A 14,357-nucleotide genomic window follows, 5' to 3' on the forward strand; every position below is an offset into this window, starting at 1 on the left:
GCTCCTCTCCAACTGGTTGGACCCTAACCTGTACTGACGCATGCAGTTATTCCTCCCAGGTGTGGGACTTTTACACTCGCTCTTATTAAACCTCATAATGTTCCTTTGCACCCATCTTTTTAGCCATCCTCATCCTAATGGAAGGCAGCACAGCCCTCTGATGCATCAGCCACAGACAGACAGAGTGAACTAATCACACTACTGTCAGGAAAATATCAGCCATCAGATTTGCTGCAGATTTGTCTTTGGCTGCAGCAAATGCAGACAAGCCCAAATGCGGCAAAAGCGGACAGAGAAACAAAGTTAAAAAATCAACTTACCTTTAGAAGGCCTCAGGTAGGCAGAGATCTCCAGTGAGATACCCCCACCTCCACTGCCAACCCTTAAATGAGGTCTGGGAAGGGATGAATGCTGGCTCCACCCCTTCTGGTCACTCAGATGCATTGCTTGCACCTGAGCTCCCCTGGGTTGGCCCTGCCGTCTCACCAGGTGCCAGCCCATGACTTGGCATTTCAGCTATCGTACTGTAGCTGAAAATTAAGCAGCACTCAAAAAACACAGTAAGTTTAATCAAGCACTTTGAGTTTTAATAAGTTTATAAAAACCATCCTTTCATCCTCTCCACTTTTGACAATACACTTGTTTTGTAGAAAAAACAGCTCCAATAATTACAGCCTCACCTTTATTATTCTTCTAATGCTTTTCCTCCATTCCCATCTGTAGAAAACCACAGAAAACAGATTAAGTAAGATTTAATGTCTGCCCTACTCTGCTTTCTACTCACCCCAGATGATGATTAAAGCAGTTTGTGGGGCTTCCATGACCTTTTGGTCTTTCAGCAGTTGAGAACAGCACAGAAGCTTCGTTGAACAGAGCCCGACAGAGTTGATCATATTCCTGACTTATATTTGATATATTTTAATGTAAAGTTGTATAATTATGTTTTTAATGTAGTTTCTTACAAAGGTGTATACAAAATAATAGCACCAGAAGGTAAAATGATGTCTGAATATCAGCAGTTTTTGTTTTAGAAAGCTGCACAGACTTTAGTCTCTGCAATGATACCTTGATTCTCTTTATTATACCTGCTGTGTTCCACGATCCACTAATCTTTACAGTTGACAGTCATGTAAGAAGGATTATTAATGTGTTACAGCTTTAATAATGAAGACAAAATATAAATTTCATAGAGGAATAAATATTTGTCAATAAGATGGAACATTTGTCTTTTTAATTTAAATTCCAGTTTGAAGGCTTCATATGCAAAATAAGGTGTTTAGGAGCCACTCCTGAAAGAACTGAGAGCAGAAAATGAATCAGCATAAAAAAACTACTGACTTATTTACAAACGGTGATAAACCATACCTAAGATAAAACAACCTCCCCCATTTGTGTAACTGGCAAATGAGACATCAGAAGTAAAAGGTAAGGCTGCACACATTTTAAAAGAAACAATTACTTCCAAAGGCTCAGAAGTCTAATCTGATACAAGCATTTTCAGGTACTTCTGGATGTGTTCTAAGTTGTTTTTAATTAGTACAATACAATACATACACAGACACATTAAGTGTAACAATATGTAAAAATAAATATATCAATATTGCTTGCAATTAATATTTATCTACAATTATATGAGACCATATTTCCAGTTAACCCAGTATCCTGTATAATTTACAACTGTAACAATCATTGTGCAAAATGGATGAATTCTAAAAGCAAAAAAAATGTTTTCCTTGTCATTTAATATGTTGTTTACTTACACTTTAGGGATGCTTTCAATATTAGCTGGTAATCACTTTTTTTTTTTTTTTTTAATTATCATTCAAAACATTTAGCAATCATAGCCCCATCTGTTGGTTAATGGAAAGATGCACAACAGTCAGCTCCCCGACTTCCAGTCCTCAACACGACACCTGTGAATACACACCATATCAAACTCAACTGCCAAGCGTTCTGGAGTAGAACAGTGATCTGATGTACAATTTCCTGCGTAGATGGACATGAAGAGAATACCATAAGATCCTGACAGCACACTTCATAGTCCAACTTTGTAGCTCTTCTGCTAAACTCACTCAATATTTTAAAGATTATCTCTCTCTACTTTTATCTAATGCATCATAGTCTGTATCACCTCGCAAACAGCTTGAGCTGTGTGAAGGATTCCAGACGTTATGCTCTTTAAAAAAAAATATCTTTTTAATCTCCTGATGTGATTTGGAAATCTGAATATACTTTTAAATTAGTTTTACAACATTTATTTCAATACATTTTTTTAAAATACCAGTTTTCAATTTTATTTAATATTGGGACAATATTTAAAAATGCAGTTGTACATAAACACTAAGCAAAGGGAGATGGGTAGTTACATGACAAAAACAATAAAGAACAACTGATATTCTTTATTAAGAAAAAATGCTTAGTAAGCAAAACACATGCACAAAATGTATAAATGTTCTTCATGATATTTAAAGTATTGAGAAAACGCTTGTTAAAAATCCAAACACAAAGGATATCAGTATAAAGCATACGCTGGCTCAGTACTTTTAAGGCAGACATGTATGCTATTCTCCTGTTAGCTCACAATAAAATAGACAAACTTCTGTAACCACATAAGAGAAACAACTAAAAATAAAATAATAATAGAAAACAAGAGATTATCATATACTTGTTTCTTTCATATAATTACATTGTGTTTGCGATAGTCACAAAACCTAGCCAGCCTTGATACAACCTACAAAAATCTAGTCATCCCAGTCAGTTTGGGAGGGTAGAATTTTGCAGAGTTGATTCCTTCACAGGTTTTCAGAGATTTCACAGAAGTAATCACTGATTTGAAGAAAACAGAGGTAGAACACAAGTCATCCTTCATAATTTTCAATAATAAGTCCATATAAAACAGAAACGTTATGTTTGATTGCTCACGTACTGGTTACTCCTTGAAGCTCACGTTTCTAGAGGAGAGAAAAGAAAATTCAAAATAATGCTACAATATTTTAATGATAATTAATGAAAGTTAAGATAAAGTAATAGTAATAATTAGCCTCCTTGTGGTCTCTTCTGTTATTTCTAAATATCAGCCATTAGCGTATTATCTAAAACTCTCTATTCACTTCATTGACTTATTGTTCAAGTGCTTAACAAAGTAAATGTGAGCTGGGGAGGAAGACAAATTCTTGAGAGGATTAAATCAGATCACAGAAATACAGTTACAGAACAATGTAATTACAGAATACACTTCCCTGCATTAAGTTCCCAGGAAAGAATAAGTAGATAGAATGAAAGATGATGACAGACATGCAGGGATTATTCTAATGTAGTAATCCACAAATACATTTATAAGGCAAGACACTGAATTAGTTTGCACATGAATTAAAAAATACTTTCTTTCCAAACACGTACTGTGTGAAATTGGGATACTTGCCGATAGGATATGATAATGAGTTCTCACTGTGAAAACTAAGTACGATAAGTAGTAGGAAAAAATATTTCACTACATGGTATTCTGCAAGTATAGCAACTGGCCTACATTGCATTCAACTATAAGGCAAGGAAGAATAAGGACAATACTAATTAAGTTCTTAGAAATTTATTACCTATCACTATCTTAAGAAGAATACAAAAATGATCCACAGATTACTGGGCAAAATGTTGATTTGATACGTAACAAAGCTTGCCTAATGGCTCACCAGTAAAGCAAAAGGAGAAATAAAAAAAAAAAAGACAACTGCTGTTTCATCCTCCTTATTAATATTTTTTGTTTCTCAGTTTCACTGACAAAAACTTGTAGAAGAAAAACTGCTGGCAATGTGGATCAGTCTGCCCTGACCTCAGTTCTCAGGAAACCTATGTTTTATTAACAAAAGCAAGTCTAAAGACAGGTCATTTGTATTTTCTAACATATATAGTTTAAACTCTTATCAGTTTGGAATTCTGCTTCTCAGAGCTAGCAGACAGGTAGTTACACTCATAAGCTGTTACTGCTTAATATGCTGTTAACCAGAATAATCACTGCTTCTTTCTCCCTGTCTTTCCATTCTTCACTGCAATGTATTAAATAGTATGGGAGAGACAAGACATGAAGTCAATGAGGCCTGTAACATGTAACAGACGTCATCTAAAACAATACTCTCTAGAATAAAAATGATAGTGAAAATGAACAATCTGATTAAAACCTCTTTTTTTATGGACTCTGGTGATGTTCTTGGATATTCATAGCATTTAAGCATTAACAATGTAAAATACAGTAATAATTTTAATGTATTTTTAGATACTAACAATGTTTGGATCAAATTCATTCTTGTTCAACTTTTTCTTACGCAGTGTCTATTGAATTTCATTGTATTTCTCTTAATATGAATCATTTGTCATTTGGAGATTAACATTAACAGTAATAAATTGGCAATATACATTTGGACATAATTAACTACAGTAATAAGCAGGCAACATATTTTTGGGAGCTGTCAGCTGATACAAGACCATTAACAAAAACAGGAATGGAAATCCATTATATGGTCTTTGGAGAGCACTTTGCATCTGTTATTTCCAATCAATACTATAGTAGAGGACAACAAAAGAACTAAGCACTACCTAAAGTGTTGAAGAACTTTGTATAATTAAAAAAGTATTATTTAGAAACAATTTAAATTTAACTTAAATGGAAACAAAGTGACAACACTGAATCACTTACTTTTCAGCTGCTGTCTTTGCGACTGCACGATCTGGAGAATGTGAGGGAGACCTTAATGTAGAACTGAGAGGGGGTGAAGCACGCAATGACGATGTAGAGAGACCATGTCGACGCATTTCCTGAATTGCACGCTCTCTGCCAACAGACAGCAATTTCAGTTACAAAATACTTCCCTACAGCAGGATGTCAGAGCAAAAATACATTTTATGTTTTACTTTGGCAATTATCACAGTAGTTTAGTGTAAGAGAAACTGTTGATCACAGCCTGAACCTCTGATTAACCATCTGAGGCTAGCGATGAGTCAGCTGTGGGAGAACAGGTGAAGGTAATTCAGCTGTGCTCCTGGAAGGGGTGGAGCTTGACTCCACCTCTTCTAGAACCCATTTAAGGGTTGACCACCACTAAGGTAGCATCTCTTTCTAGAGTTCTTGTGGTGAGCCTCAATATTAGCAAGCATCCATTTTGACTGAAGAACTCAGAGTTAGTGAGCCTTTACCTTAGATACCCTCTGGCTGCTTGTTTACTCTGTACTTACCACTATACTTGTATTATTTCAACTATACATTTGCAAAGAGTCTTCTTTTCTTGTAGTGTCTTTCAGTTTTCTTCTTGTGTTTATTTGTGGGAGCTATTGGTAATAGGTGAATGGTTGGACTGGATGATCTTTTAGGTCTTTTCTAACCTTGGTAATTTTATGATTCTATGAAAATAGTGGGGTTTTTTTGTTTGTTTTCTGTTTTTTAAGTGATAGTAAATTCAAAAATTTAGGAAGGAAATAAAAAATCACATACTTTTTTTCTTTTTAAATCAAGCAGTCTTCAAGTTATTAGTTTTACATCAGATTATGAGAAAACTTTGCATGACAAGAACACAATTTTCCATACAAGTTTCCACGTGGAAAAAAAATGAACAGTTTTAAAAATGAGAGAGAAAACCAACTCAGGATGAAGAAAACAGCCTCTTACCGTTCAAATCTTTCAGTCGTTAGCTGTCTCTTTAAAACATCATAGTCTGTCTGCAGCTGAGCAACTTTACTTCGAAGCATGGAAACCTCTCTACTATGACTGCTTCTAAAAAAACAAACAAACAAACAAAGAAAAAACAATCAGAAGCAACAGCATTTTCTTTGAACACTGATAGGCGCTCAGAGGAATTAAAGCAAGTCAACAAAACAAAAACAGGAACTCAAAACACTGTTTCACACAGACCAAATCACAGAGACAGATTAAAAGCAGGAAGAGACAAATCAGTCGTATGTTTGTGGGAGAACCTAAGGTGAGAAAGATATGATAAGCTGGTAAGTCTCTCATTACATCTTCACTACAGCACTCTATATTCTTTTTCAGGCAAAGGTAAGCAGAGATGTTCTATAAAAGCAGACAAAATAATTACATTACTATTCCAATTTACTGTCTTCTGTTGCAATATTAAACCATTTTGATAAGTACAGTGAGAAAGAAGAAAAAATAGTAGTCATTCACAAAAAGTACAAACATAACTGATGTGGATCCAGTAAAAAGCCTATCAGTCTAGAAGGGAACATAACTGAGTAACATCTAAATAAAACTGGTATTAATACAAGGTCAGACCAGCATAATTAGCAGGTTTGCCATGTACACTACTGAGTTTGGGGCCAACTGTTTCAACTACAAGGATCAAAAAGAAAATCAGCCCTGAAAATATTAAGTAAAATAATTAAAATTGTTTCTCAGCAAATCATTGGTTTGGACAATTCAAAGGCTGGTTGCAGAACACTCCGAGTTGCATTACAGAACAAAAAAAAAAAAAGTTGTTCCTTGAGTGTAAAAGGAGTCATGTTAACAGTTGTATTATTCCATAATGACTTCAAAGCCAGTATGAAGCTGAATCTTCAGAAGTCAGTTGTAGAAAGGGGAAGACATAGCAGCTCACTGTGCAATCACAGAATCCTGAGAGAACTGCAATTCTGACAAAACAAGTTCCATTCCTAGTTCAGTATCAGGCTTCATGTCTGGGCACCCATTGGTCTCTGACTCCAGGGAGATGCAAAATATTCCAAGAAATGCAAGCCTCCAGAAATGCAGAATATTTTTTTTCTTTTCTTCCATATTCATCAATAAAATTCCCACAGTGATTTTGATCTTGTAAGTTGCAAGTAGTTGCACAAGGACTGCCTCTGATGGTATGTTATTCAAAGTCCTTCAGAAACTGGCATGTATTTCCAGGATGAAGGTAAGAACTCAGAGCCCCAAATCATTATTATAAGAGAAAGAAAGAAAGCAGAGATTTGCGAACTGACATTAAAACAAAATTAGAGATGATGAATTAAGTCACTCAAAATTTAAGGAAGACTAAGAACAACAGAATTTTGGAACCCCTATGCATGGCAATCATCATGTAATAAAACTACATGGTGTCCCAGTATTTTTCACTTGGCATCTGGCCATTCCACAATGAATAATATCCCCAGCTAGCATCGAGGAGTTTAGCTACCAAATATATTGTTTATTCAGTACATAATGACTGCAGTCTCAGAATTCCTTTACCCCATTATGAAAAAAGCATTTTGAGTAATGCAACTATTTGCTCTTCACAGAGTTCAATATTATGGCACTAAAGAGCTTCAAAGCTGTACTTGATTTTGAGTCCTGCTCAAGTTAGAAGCTGTATCAGTGCTATTTTATAAACCGAGTGGAAGCACAGGGACAATAGTAAATGTAAATAATGTTCAAAAATATTGATGTATGACTTTTGCAGAATTTCAGTTCTAGCTGACAAGTCCACTGCATTTTTCACAAGACACAACTGCAGCCCTCATGTACTTCAACCACAGCTGTGAGCATTTAAAGCTTCTGGCCTTTAGACACCAAGTACTACAAACTGAATCGTAGAAAATAGAAGTATATGCAACTAATTCTTTTAGCTGAACACTGACCTGGCAAGAGGAAGAACCTCTGAAACAAACAGAGGGCATATATTCGCAATATAGAAGAAAGGAACCTTAAAATGCATTCAGAAGAAATCTTTTGGAAGAAATACTATGAATGTAGACAAAGTTTGATACTATTGGCGAGCAAGAAGCTACATTTATGTTAAATGAAAACCTCATTCTTTCCTTGTTTTGTAATTTTCATGATTTATTTCACAGTCAGGACATTACATAAGTTCATATTCTTTGTATGTGATTAAAATTCTTCTTTTCTCAAGTAAACAAAATTCAGCAAATCTAAAACTTGAAGCAATGAGATACAGAGAAGTGACTGATACTGCCATCACCTATACCTTTACTGAGATCTTTGTTATTTGAGGTATGTCATCACTTGTCGGTAGTAAGCCTTTACACACATCAATCCAAAGAGATTTTCTAACACATTCCTGTCATCACAGAATATAACATATCTGAACTGTCAAAAGCTACTTTTTATAATAAGGAAGCATTATCTGTCTTTTTACTTTCTGTATGTTTCCCTTCTCACCCTACCGCAGTGTTTATTAACTGGGTCTATCAGTTCTACAGTTATTCTCTTCTGAATTTAGTTTGACTTCAGGCTTCATCTTCATCTACACTCAGCTGCTATTTCACCATCTTGTTATTCAAAGCAAAAGTTACCACTACAATCACTGGCTAATGTATTCCCACGAGAATAAATCATAGAATCAGTCAGGTTGGAGAAGACCTTAAAGATCAAGCCCAACCATGACCATAGTGTTACCATGACATGATGAAAACTAAAATGAAAACTTCAAAACTTAGTTTACTGAAATTTTATGTAAGGAGTTAGAATGCAAGCGCTGCCCACATTTAGTGTAGGTATCAGTTTCAGCTCTTTTGGCTTCTGACTGCCTCCAAAGAGGGAGACTCCCCAACCTCTCTGTGCAATCAGTATAGGTATGCAACCTGTAGAACTGGAACATTAACTCTTTAACTCCCAGTGCTCTACATGCTGTTACAGTGTGGAGTATCAACAACAAAAATCATAAAACCATGATGCCGGCAGAGTCAAAGAGTCTTCATTCAGAAGGAATCTCTTGTTCTCAACGGTGCCCATTGTTCCCTGCCATTGGGCATCACAGAACAGACACTGGCTCTGTCTTCCCTCCTGTTCAGATATTTACACACTGATAAGATCTTCTCCAGAGCCTCCTGGTCTCCATGATAATCAGTCTGAGCTCACTTAGCCTTTTTCTCATAGGAGAAGATGCTCCAGTCCCTTAATCATCTTCGTGGCCCTTCATTGGGCTTAATCCATTAAGTCCAGGTCACTCTTGTAGTGGGGAACCCAGAACTGGACACAGAGCTCCAGATGGGACCTCACCAGTGCTGAGCAGAGGGGAAGGACCACTTCCCTTGATCTCAGAGGAAAGGATTTTAGTGATTGCACTGAAAAGATGGGAGAGTTATATCAGACAAATAAATTAAAGGAAATGTATAACCTACCTGACTTTTACATGAAAAAAGAGTCTCGTGAGAAAGAATGATGATCAGAGAAAGTAAAGCAGACAGTTTGGAGTAAACACTGTGAACATTGAGAGAAATTTCTGCTTATTCTCAAGACTATGAAAACAAACTTAGCAAGGTGTGCCTTTAGAACTCTCATTTGAATTCACTGTGAGTGCTAAGCTGAATTCTATCAGATTTATTAAAGTGATATGAAAAGTCCAAAGAGAAATTTTTCACTAAACAACGCCACAATTGGCCAAAAGGTCTATATGCAAAAATCCACTCAGCCACAATAAACATCAAGAATTAGACTATGAGTGCTAGAATAAATAAATAAGTCTCTATGTAACCCACACAACATATATAACTTAAGACTTACAGTTTCCCCTCAGCAAGTGTTAGCTTGTCTTTCAGTAACTGAATTTCTGAATCTTTTTCATGAGACGTTAAATGGTTCTGAAATTCTTTATCTCTACTGGTAGCCAGCAACGTTTCAAGATTCTGAATTGTAATTCTCTCACTGGATAACTGCTTTTTCAGCAACTCTGCTTCTGATTTCACATCTTCTAATTCACCTAGAACCTAGGGCACAAATTTTATTCATAATTAATACACTGGTTTATGAAGGCACAGAGCTCTCTTTCCTGAAGAGGTGTAAAAAACAAACTGACTGGTAGTTTCATCAAAGTGAAAAGGAAACTGAGCTCAAAAAACACATTAAAGCAGAGAAATATTTAAAACTATGCTTAATTAAGAATTTTTCAAATATCTGTCAAAAAGTTTTACCAGGAAATGGATTATTGAGCGTGTAGGCACTAGGATAGTGTAAGCACTGATTTGTGCAATAATCAGAAAAACAACTGATAGAAATAAACATATTTTGCCCTATGAAGCAATGTATTCTCTCACTTAAAAAAAAAAACATTAAAAACAAAAAACATTAAAAGCAGAAGGTGTTTGATTATAAAAATTAAATTTGCTTTTGCTGCTTACCCTTTCATAATCCACGCTTTTAGATGCAAGCTGCCGAGATAAAAGGTCTTTGCTAGCTTCAAGTTTAACACAAAGTTCTCTCACAGAAGCCAGGTCAGCCAACACGGAAGACTTATCCTGATGTTCACGTTTAATGTCCTCTTCCAATTTAGACATATTTTTTGTAATGGAGGAGATCTGAGATTCATAAGCTTGATGTGCAATCATATGCTAAACAAAAATAAATACAGGTAGCTTTTCAGGAATATTAACAGTTATCGCCCAATTGACAGGTTTTTATTTAATACTTCCTTTAGCCTTCAAAAATTAACTTTACCTAAAAAATTAACTTTAGGTTACATTATTCTTTTCTCTTTCTAAATCACAGCTAAGAACATCTGATTAATAGTCTTTGCATTTTTAAATCACCATCTCAAAGAATTATACATGTATTACACAGGAGTATAATACATTAAAATAACAAGTTCAGAACTTCAAAAACCTATTAATTTCTTTAGTCATCTTATATTACTATGTCTGTTATTCTGCTTTTGGCTAAGTAAAAGCATGAAACAAAATACGGTCAGTCCAGAACTATTTATATATTCTGAAACTTCCTTGATCTCCATGAAGTTACTGTTTCCAGAATATAAGCCTCATTATTTTAAAAATATTGCTTTAGCTTATTGCAGTTTGTAATCCTGATTGTGGAATCTGGACTACTACTCATTACACACTATCAGATTTATGCGTTCAACCTAGCCACCAGTGCTTTAAATACTTTATTCAAAGCCTCAGATAAAAATCAATAACTAAGTTCACACAATACTCACAAAAATAGATGGAAATATTTTGAAGCAACTAAATACAAATTTATTACAGACAACAACAGTGACCAACCTACAAAAGAGATCTTAAAATACATGCTGAGATTCTATCTTTGGTAACATAGCAAAGGGAGGCTTCCAAAGAAAAAAGTCTATCAAATCAAAATCATCATCCATAGCTGAAGCAGTTACATATGGGAATTAAGTTACGTTCAAGAACAAAAAAAGTATGTTGACGCCTCGCTTTCTTGACAGAATTCTACTGTGTAGTTTATTACCTCTTGAATCTCTTTTTCCAGAAGTTCTATTCTCTCTCTAAGATGTCTCCGATCCGTATCTACAGAAAGGAGTTCTAGTCGAATTGAGCTGCTTTCCCCTTCAGCTTGATGAGCCTTGATTTCCCAGTCCTCAGCTTGTGTATGGAGCATTCGGAACTTCTCTAACAATTCTTGGTTTTCTTTTTCCTAGGTGAAGCAGTAAAACACTCTGCAATCATCAGCATACCTTCAGGGTGCTTGGCCTTTTTTTCACATCTATGAAATACTCCCTACATATTTTTCATCAGAAAGCAGAAACATTCTCCATCATTTTACTTACTTACATCTTATCTTGGCAATTACTAAAGGGCATCATTCCTTTTGCAAGACTAGATGATAAATAAATGCTGATGGCACTGAATTTTATTAAATGGAAGTACTGACATTTAGCTGTTACTAGTAAGTTTTAAGTTAGGGGTTCTTTTAAACCACTTTATGTTGTCAAGGGCCACGTTACAGAGATGTACTCATCACAGTAGTTTATCCAAGAAATTCCAACAGAAGTCCATTTTGGCCCTTTTCCTTATTAACGCGTATATTACAGCAGCACTTGAAAGACTGATAACCCATCTGGGCATAAGCAGCCTATAATGAAATTACAAAATTGAAAACTTTAGTGCTTACAAGATATGCAGTGACAGAATAACTGCTGCCCATAAATTGTAATTTTGCCCAACTGCAAGTGTGCATTATAAGACAGTGCTTAACTTTTCTTCTTTATTTAACCCCATATCACAGATAAAGAGGGGGAAAAGAAACAAAAAGAAGAAAAAGGAGGGGTTATAGGTAAGGAGAACAGGACACAAAATTCTATATTTCTTAATTTGTTTATGCTATCTAACAAGACTGTATTATATACTAAACCTGACGATGTTACCAAAAACAGCAATGGGTGCCTACAGATTGTATTACCTTTGAAGCTATCAGATTCTCAAATCTGGAAACTTCAGCTATATAATTATGAACTCTAGTTTTCATTTCTTCCTTTTCACGTATTGCATCTTCAAGCTCAGAACTGACAGCCTAAAACAATTACATAAAGGCAAAATTGTGCATTACAAGAAATTAATCACTATATATTACAGTATCAGACAATCAAAGTAATTACATATGCCCTAGATTTTATTCTCACAATTTTAAGTAGTTTAGTCAAAATCCTTTGGGATCGGTATGGTTCAAGAATATCTTCTATTACCTTAGCTACATCAAAACACTTTCCAGGCAAGAATGAACAAGGAACAATGTAGAATGATGAATATTGTATCAATGCACAAAATCTTCTCTAGTGACACAGCCTGTTGCTGTTTGGAAAACTTAATATATGCATGTTTGGGAGCTAGGAATTTTTTTAACCATAAAATAAATAATCCCCGATACAGGAAAGTTTTGTGTGCTGAATCACAAAAACCTATTTTATAACAAAAGAACATTGCTTTAAAGACAAATTGCAAGGTAAATTAATTAAATGTATTATTAAGATTGTACTTAAATATAAAAAATCAAAACTCAAGATGCAGTAGTCATCTTGTACAACAAGCAAGCAATAAATAATTCACTACTTCAGCAGTATGTATTATCTTTGTACCTGGTTTTCTCTGGTCATTGTAGCTAGGTCATCTTGTAGTCGTCGGTTTTCTTTCAGAGCTATTTCCTTCACTCTTCCTGTTTCTGCAATCTCTGTGTGGGATGCATCAAGCTGGCGACGTAAGCTAGCTATCTCCCGGTCTCTGCTGCTCAGGAGGTCCTTTAGCTGGCTATTGAGTGAGAGATTTTTGAAGACCTTATTTAAGATGCCCCTACTCACACTATACTGCATACTGTTGAAAATTAACGAACGTGGATTTTATATAGCACCCTGCCATTTAATCACAGGAGGAGTCTCTAAGTTACTTACATTTTACTCTATTGCATATGCTCATTTACTTCTCTTAAACAGAATTAAATTCTTTTCACTGGAGTAATTAGAATTGCCACCTACTTTCACTTTAAGACCACTGAGGGCATTTATTGAAGAAAACCAAGCCTCCAAAGAAACTGTCTGAAGAAAGTTTTTACTTACTCCGTTGATGACTCCAGCTCAGAGAGTGTTAGCCGTAAGTGAGTAATTGTCTTTTCCTATGAAAATAAAAGCAAAAAATGTCCTACGTATTATTGCAACATTCTAGGATAGCTCAAGTTAAAAAGCTTTATCTTTAAACCTTTATTTTAGAACTCGTCAGTAAGTAATTGCATCTTTGCACATTCAAATTTCCAATTGAAATTCTCCAATTGAGAAAGGCTCATCTTGTCATGAAAAAAAGATGGGATCTCAATATATACCTCAAACTGCAAAGAAGGAAAAATATTTTTATTTTCTTGAAGTGTTTACAGAACACATTAACAATAATAATTAAAACTTTGAGATGGCAAATGATTTGTATTGCCTAGGTCTAAATATGGAACTCACGTTCCTAGCCTAGAGCTCTTCCCAGGCTTTCTCTCCATGGCAAAATGCCTCCCCAAAACTTAACAGCTTTGAAAATCCTGAGATAAAAGTATATCGTAGTACTTTCACTGCACATACCTTGTTAGCTAAGTTGTCATCTAAGCATGCAATTCTTTCTGTTTTTTCATCTACAGTTTCTTGAAGATTATCCTTTTCTTTGTCCAAAACAGTAATAGTACTTCTAAGCACATTGACTGCCTCATCTTGTGAAGTGCTCTTCTGGTTTAACCTATCTATAAATATAACAGTAAGTATTCTTGTCTTCAAAACAGGAAACAAAGGTAAAAATAACTAGTGATCACCTATTTTTTCCTCTAGCTTTACAATTTCTTCTTGAGCTGACTGAAGTTCATCCTTTTTGAGAGACAGTCGGTGCTGTAAGTCTTCCACAGTCCTCTGAAGTTGGTCATTTAAGAGCCTGGAAAAATCAGTATACAATTGAAAGACATTCGGGAACTCGGACTATTCAACTGCTTGAAATTCTGGAACAGTTCCAGCGTAACCTCATGATGGGACTGTATGACAGCAATTAAAGACTGCTGAGACCAGTACTACTTCCCTTGCTTTGGACCCCTGCAGCAAGTCCACCTAAATGCCATTCCAAAATGGAGCAATAGAATCTCTCTGAAAATACCATGGTAAACTGAA

General features: G+C 35.3%; 1 protein-coding gene across 8 annotated transcripts in view; it reads right to left on the reverse strand.

Annotated features, from left to right (window-relative positions):
* Positions 1–561: 561 nt before the first annotated feature.
* Positions 562–14,357, reverse strand: part of CEP135 (centrosomal protein 135) — a 29,182-nt gene continuing 15,386 nt past the window's right edge. For 5 of the 8 annotated variants that reach the window (XM_015862283.3, XM_015862280.3, XM_085545397.1 and 2 more), the window contains 11 exons: positions 14,012–14,127; positions 13,788–13,942; positions 13,284–13,339; positions 12,810–12,978; positions 12,137–12,247; positions 11,186–11,371; positions 10,102–10,311; positions 9,488–9,690; positions 5,654–5,758; positions 4,688–4,822; positions 562–2,951 (listed from right to left, as the gene is read on the reverse strand). In XM_015862283.3, the coding sequence (XP_015717769.2) occupies positions 2,930–2,951; positions 4,688–4,822; positions 5,654–5,758; positions 9,488–9,690; positions 10,102–10,311; positions 11,186–11,371; positions 12,137–12,247; positions 12,810–12,978; positions 13,284–13,339; positions 13,788–13,942; positions 14,012–14,127 (1,468 nt within the window). In that variant the 3' untranslated portion in view covers positions 562–2,929. Of the gene's footprint in view, positions 2,952–4,687; positions 4,823–5,653; positions 5,759–7,778; positions 9,049–9,487; positions 9,691–10,101; positions 10,312–11,185; positions 11,372–12,136; positions 12,248–12,809; positions 12,979–13,283; positions 13,340–13,787; positions 13,943–14,011; positions 14,128–14,357 lie in introns of those variants that run through there. The other 3 variants (XM_015862281.3, XM_015862282.3, XM_015862284.3) reach the window with 3 other exon arrangements.

Source organism: Coturnix japonica, chromosome 4 (assembly GCF_054131305.1).
Source record: "Coturnix japonica strain WE chromosome 4, WE-NBRP24, whole genome shotgun sequence".
NCBI classification, from domain to species: domain Eukaryota; kingdom Metazoa; phylum Chordata; class Aves; order Galliformes; family Phasianidae; genus Coturnix; species Coturnix japonica.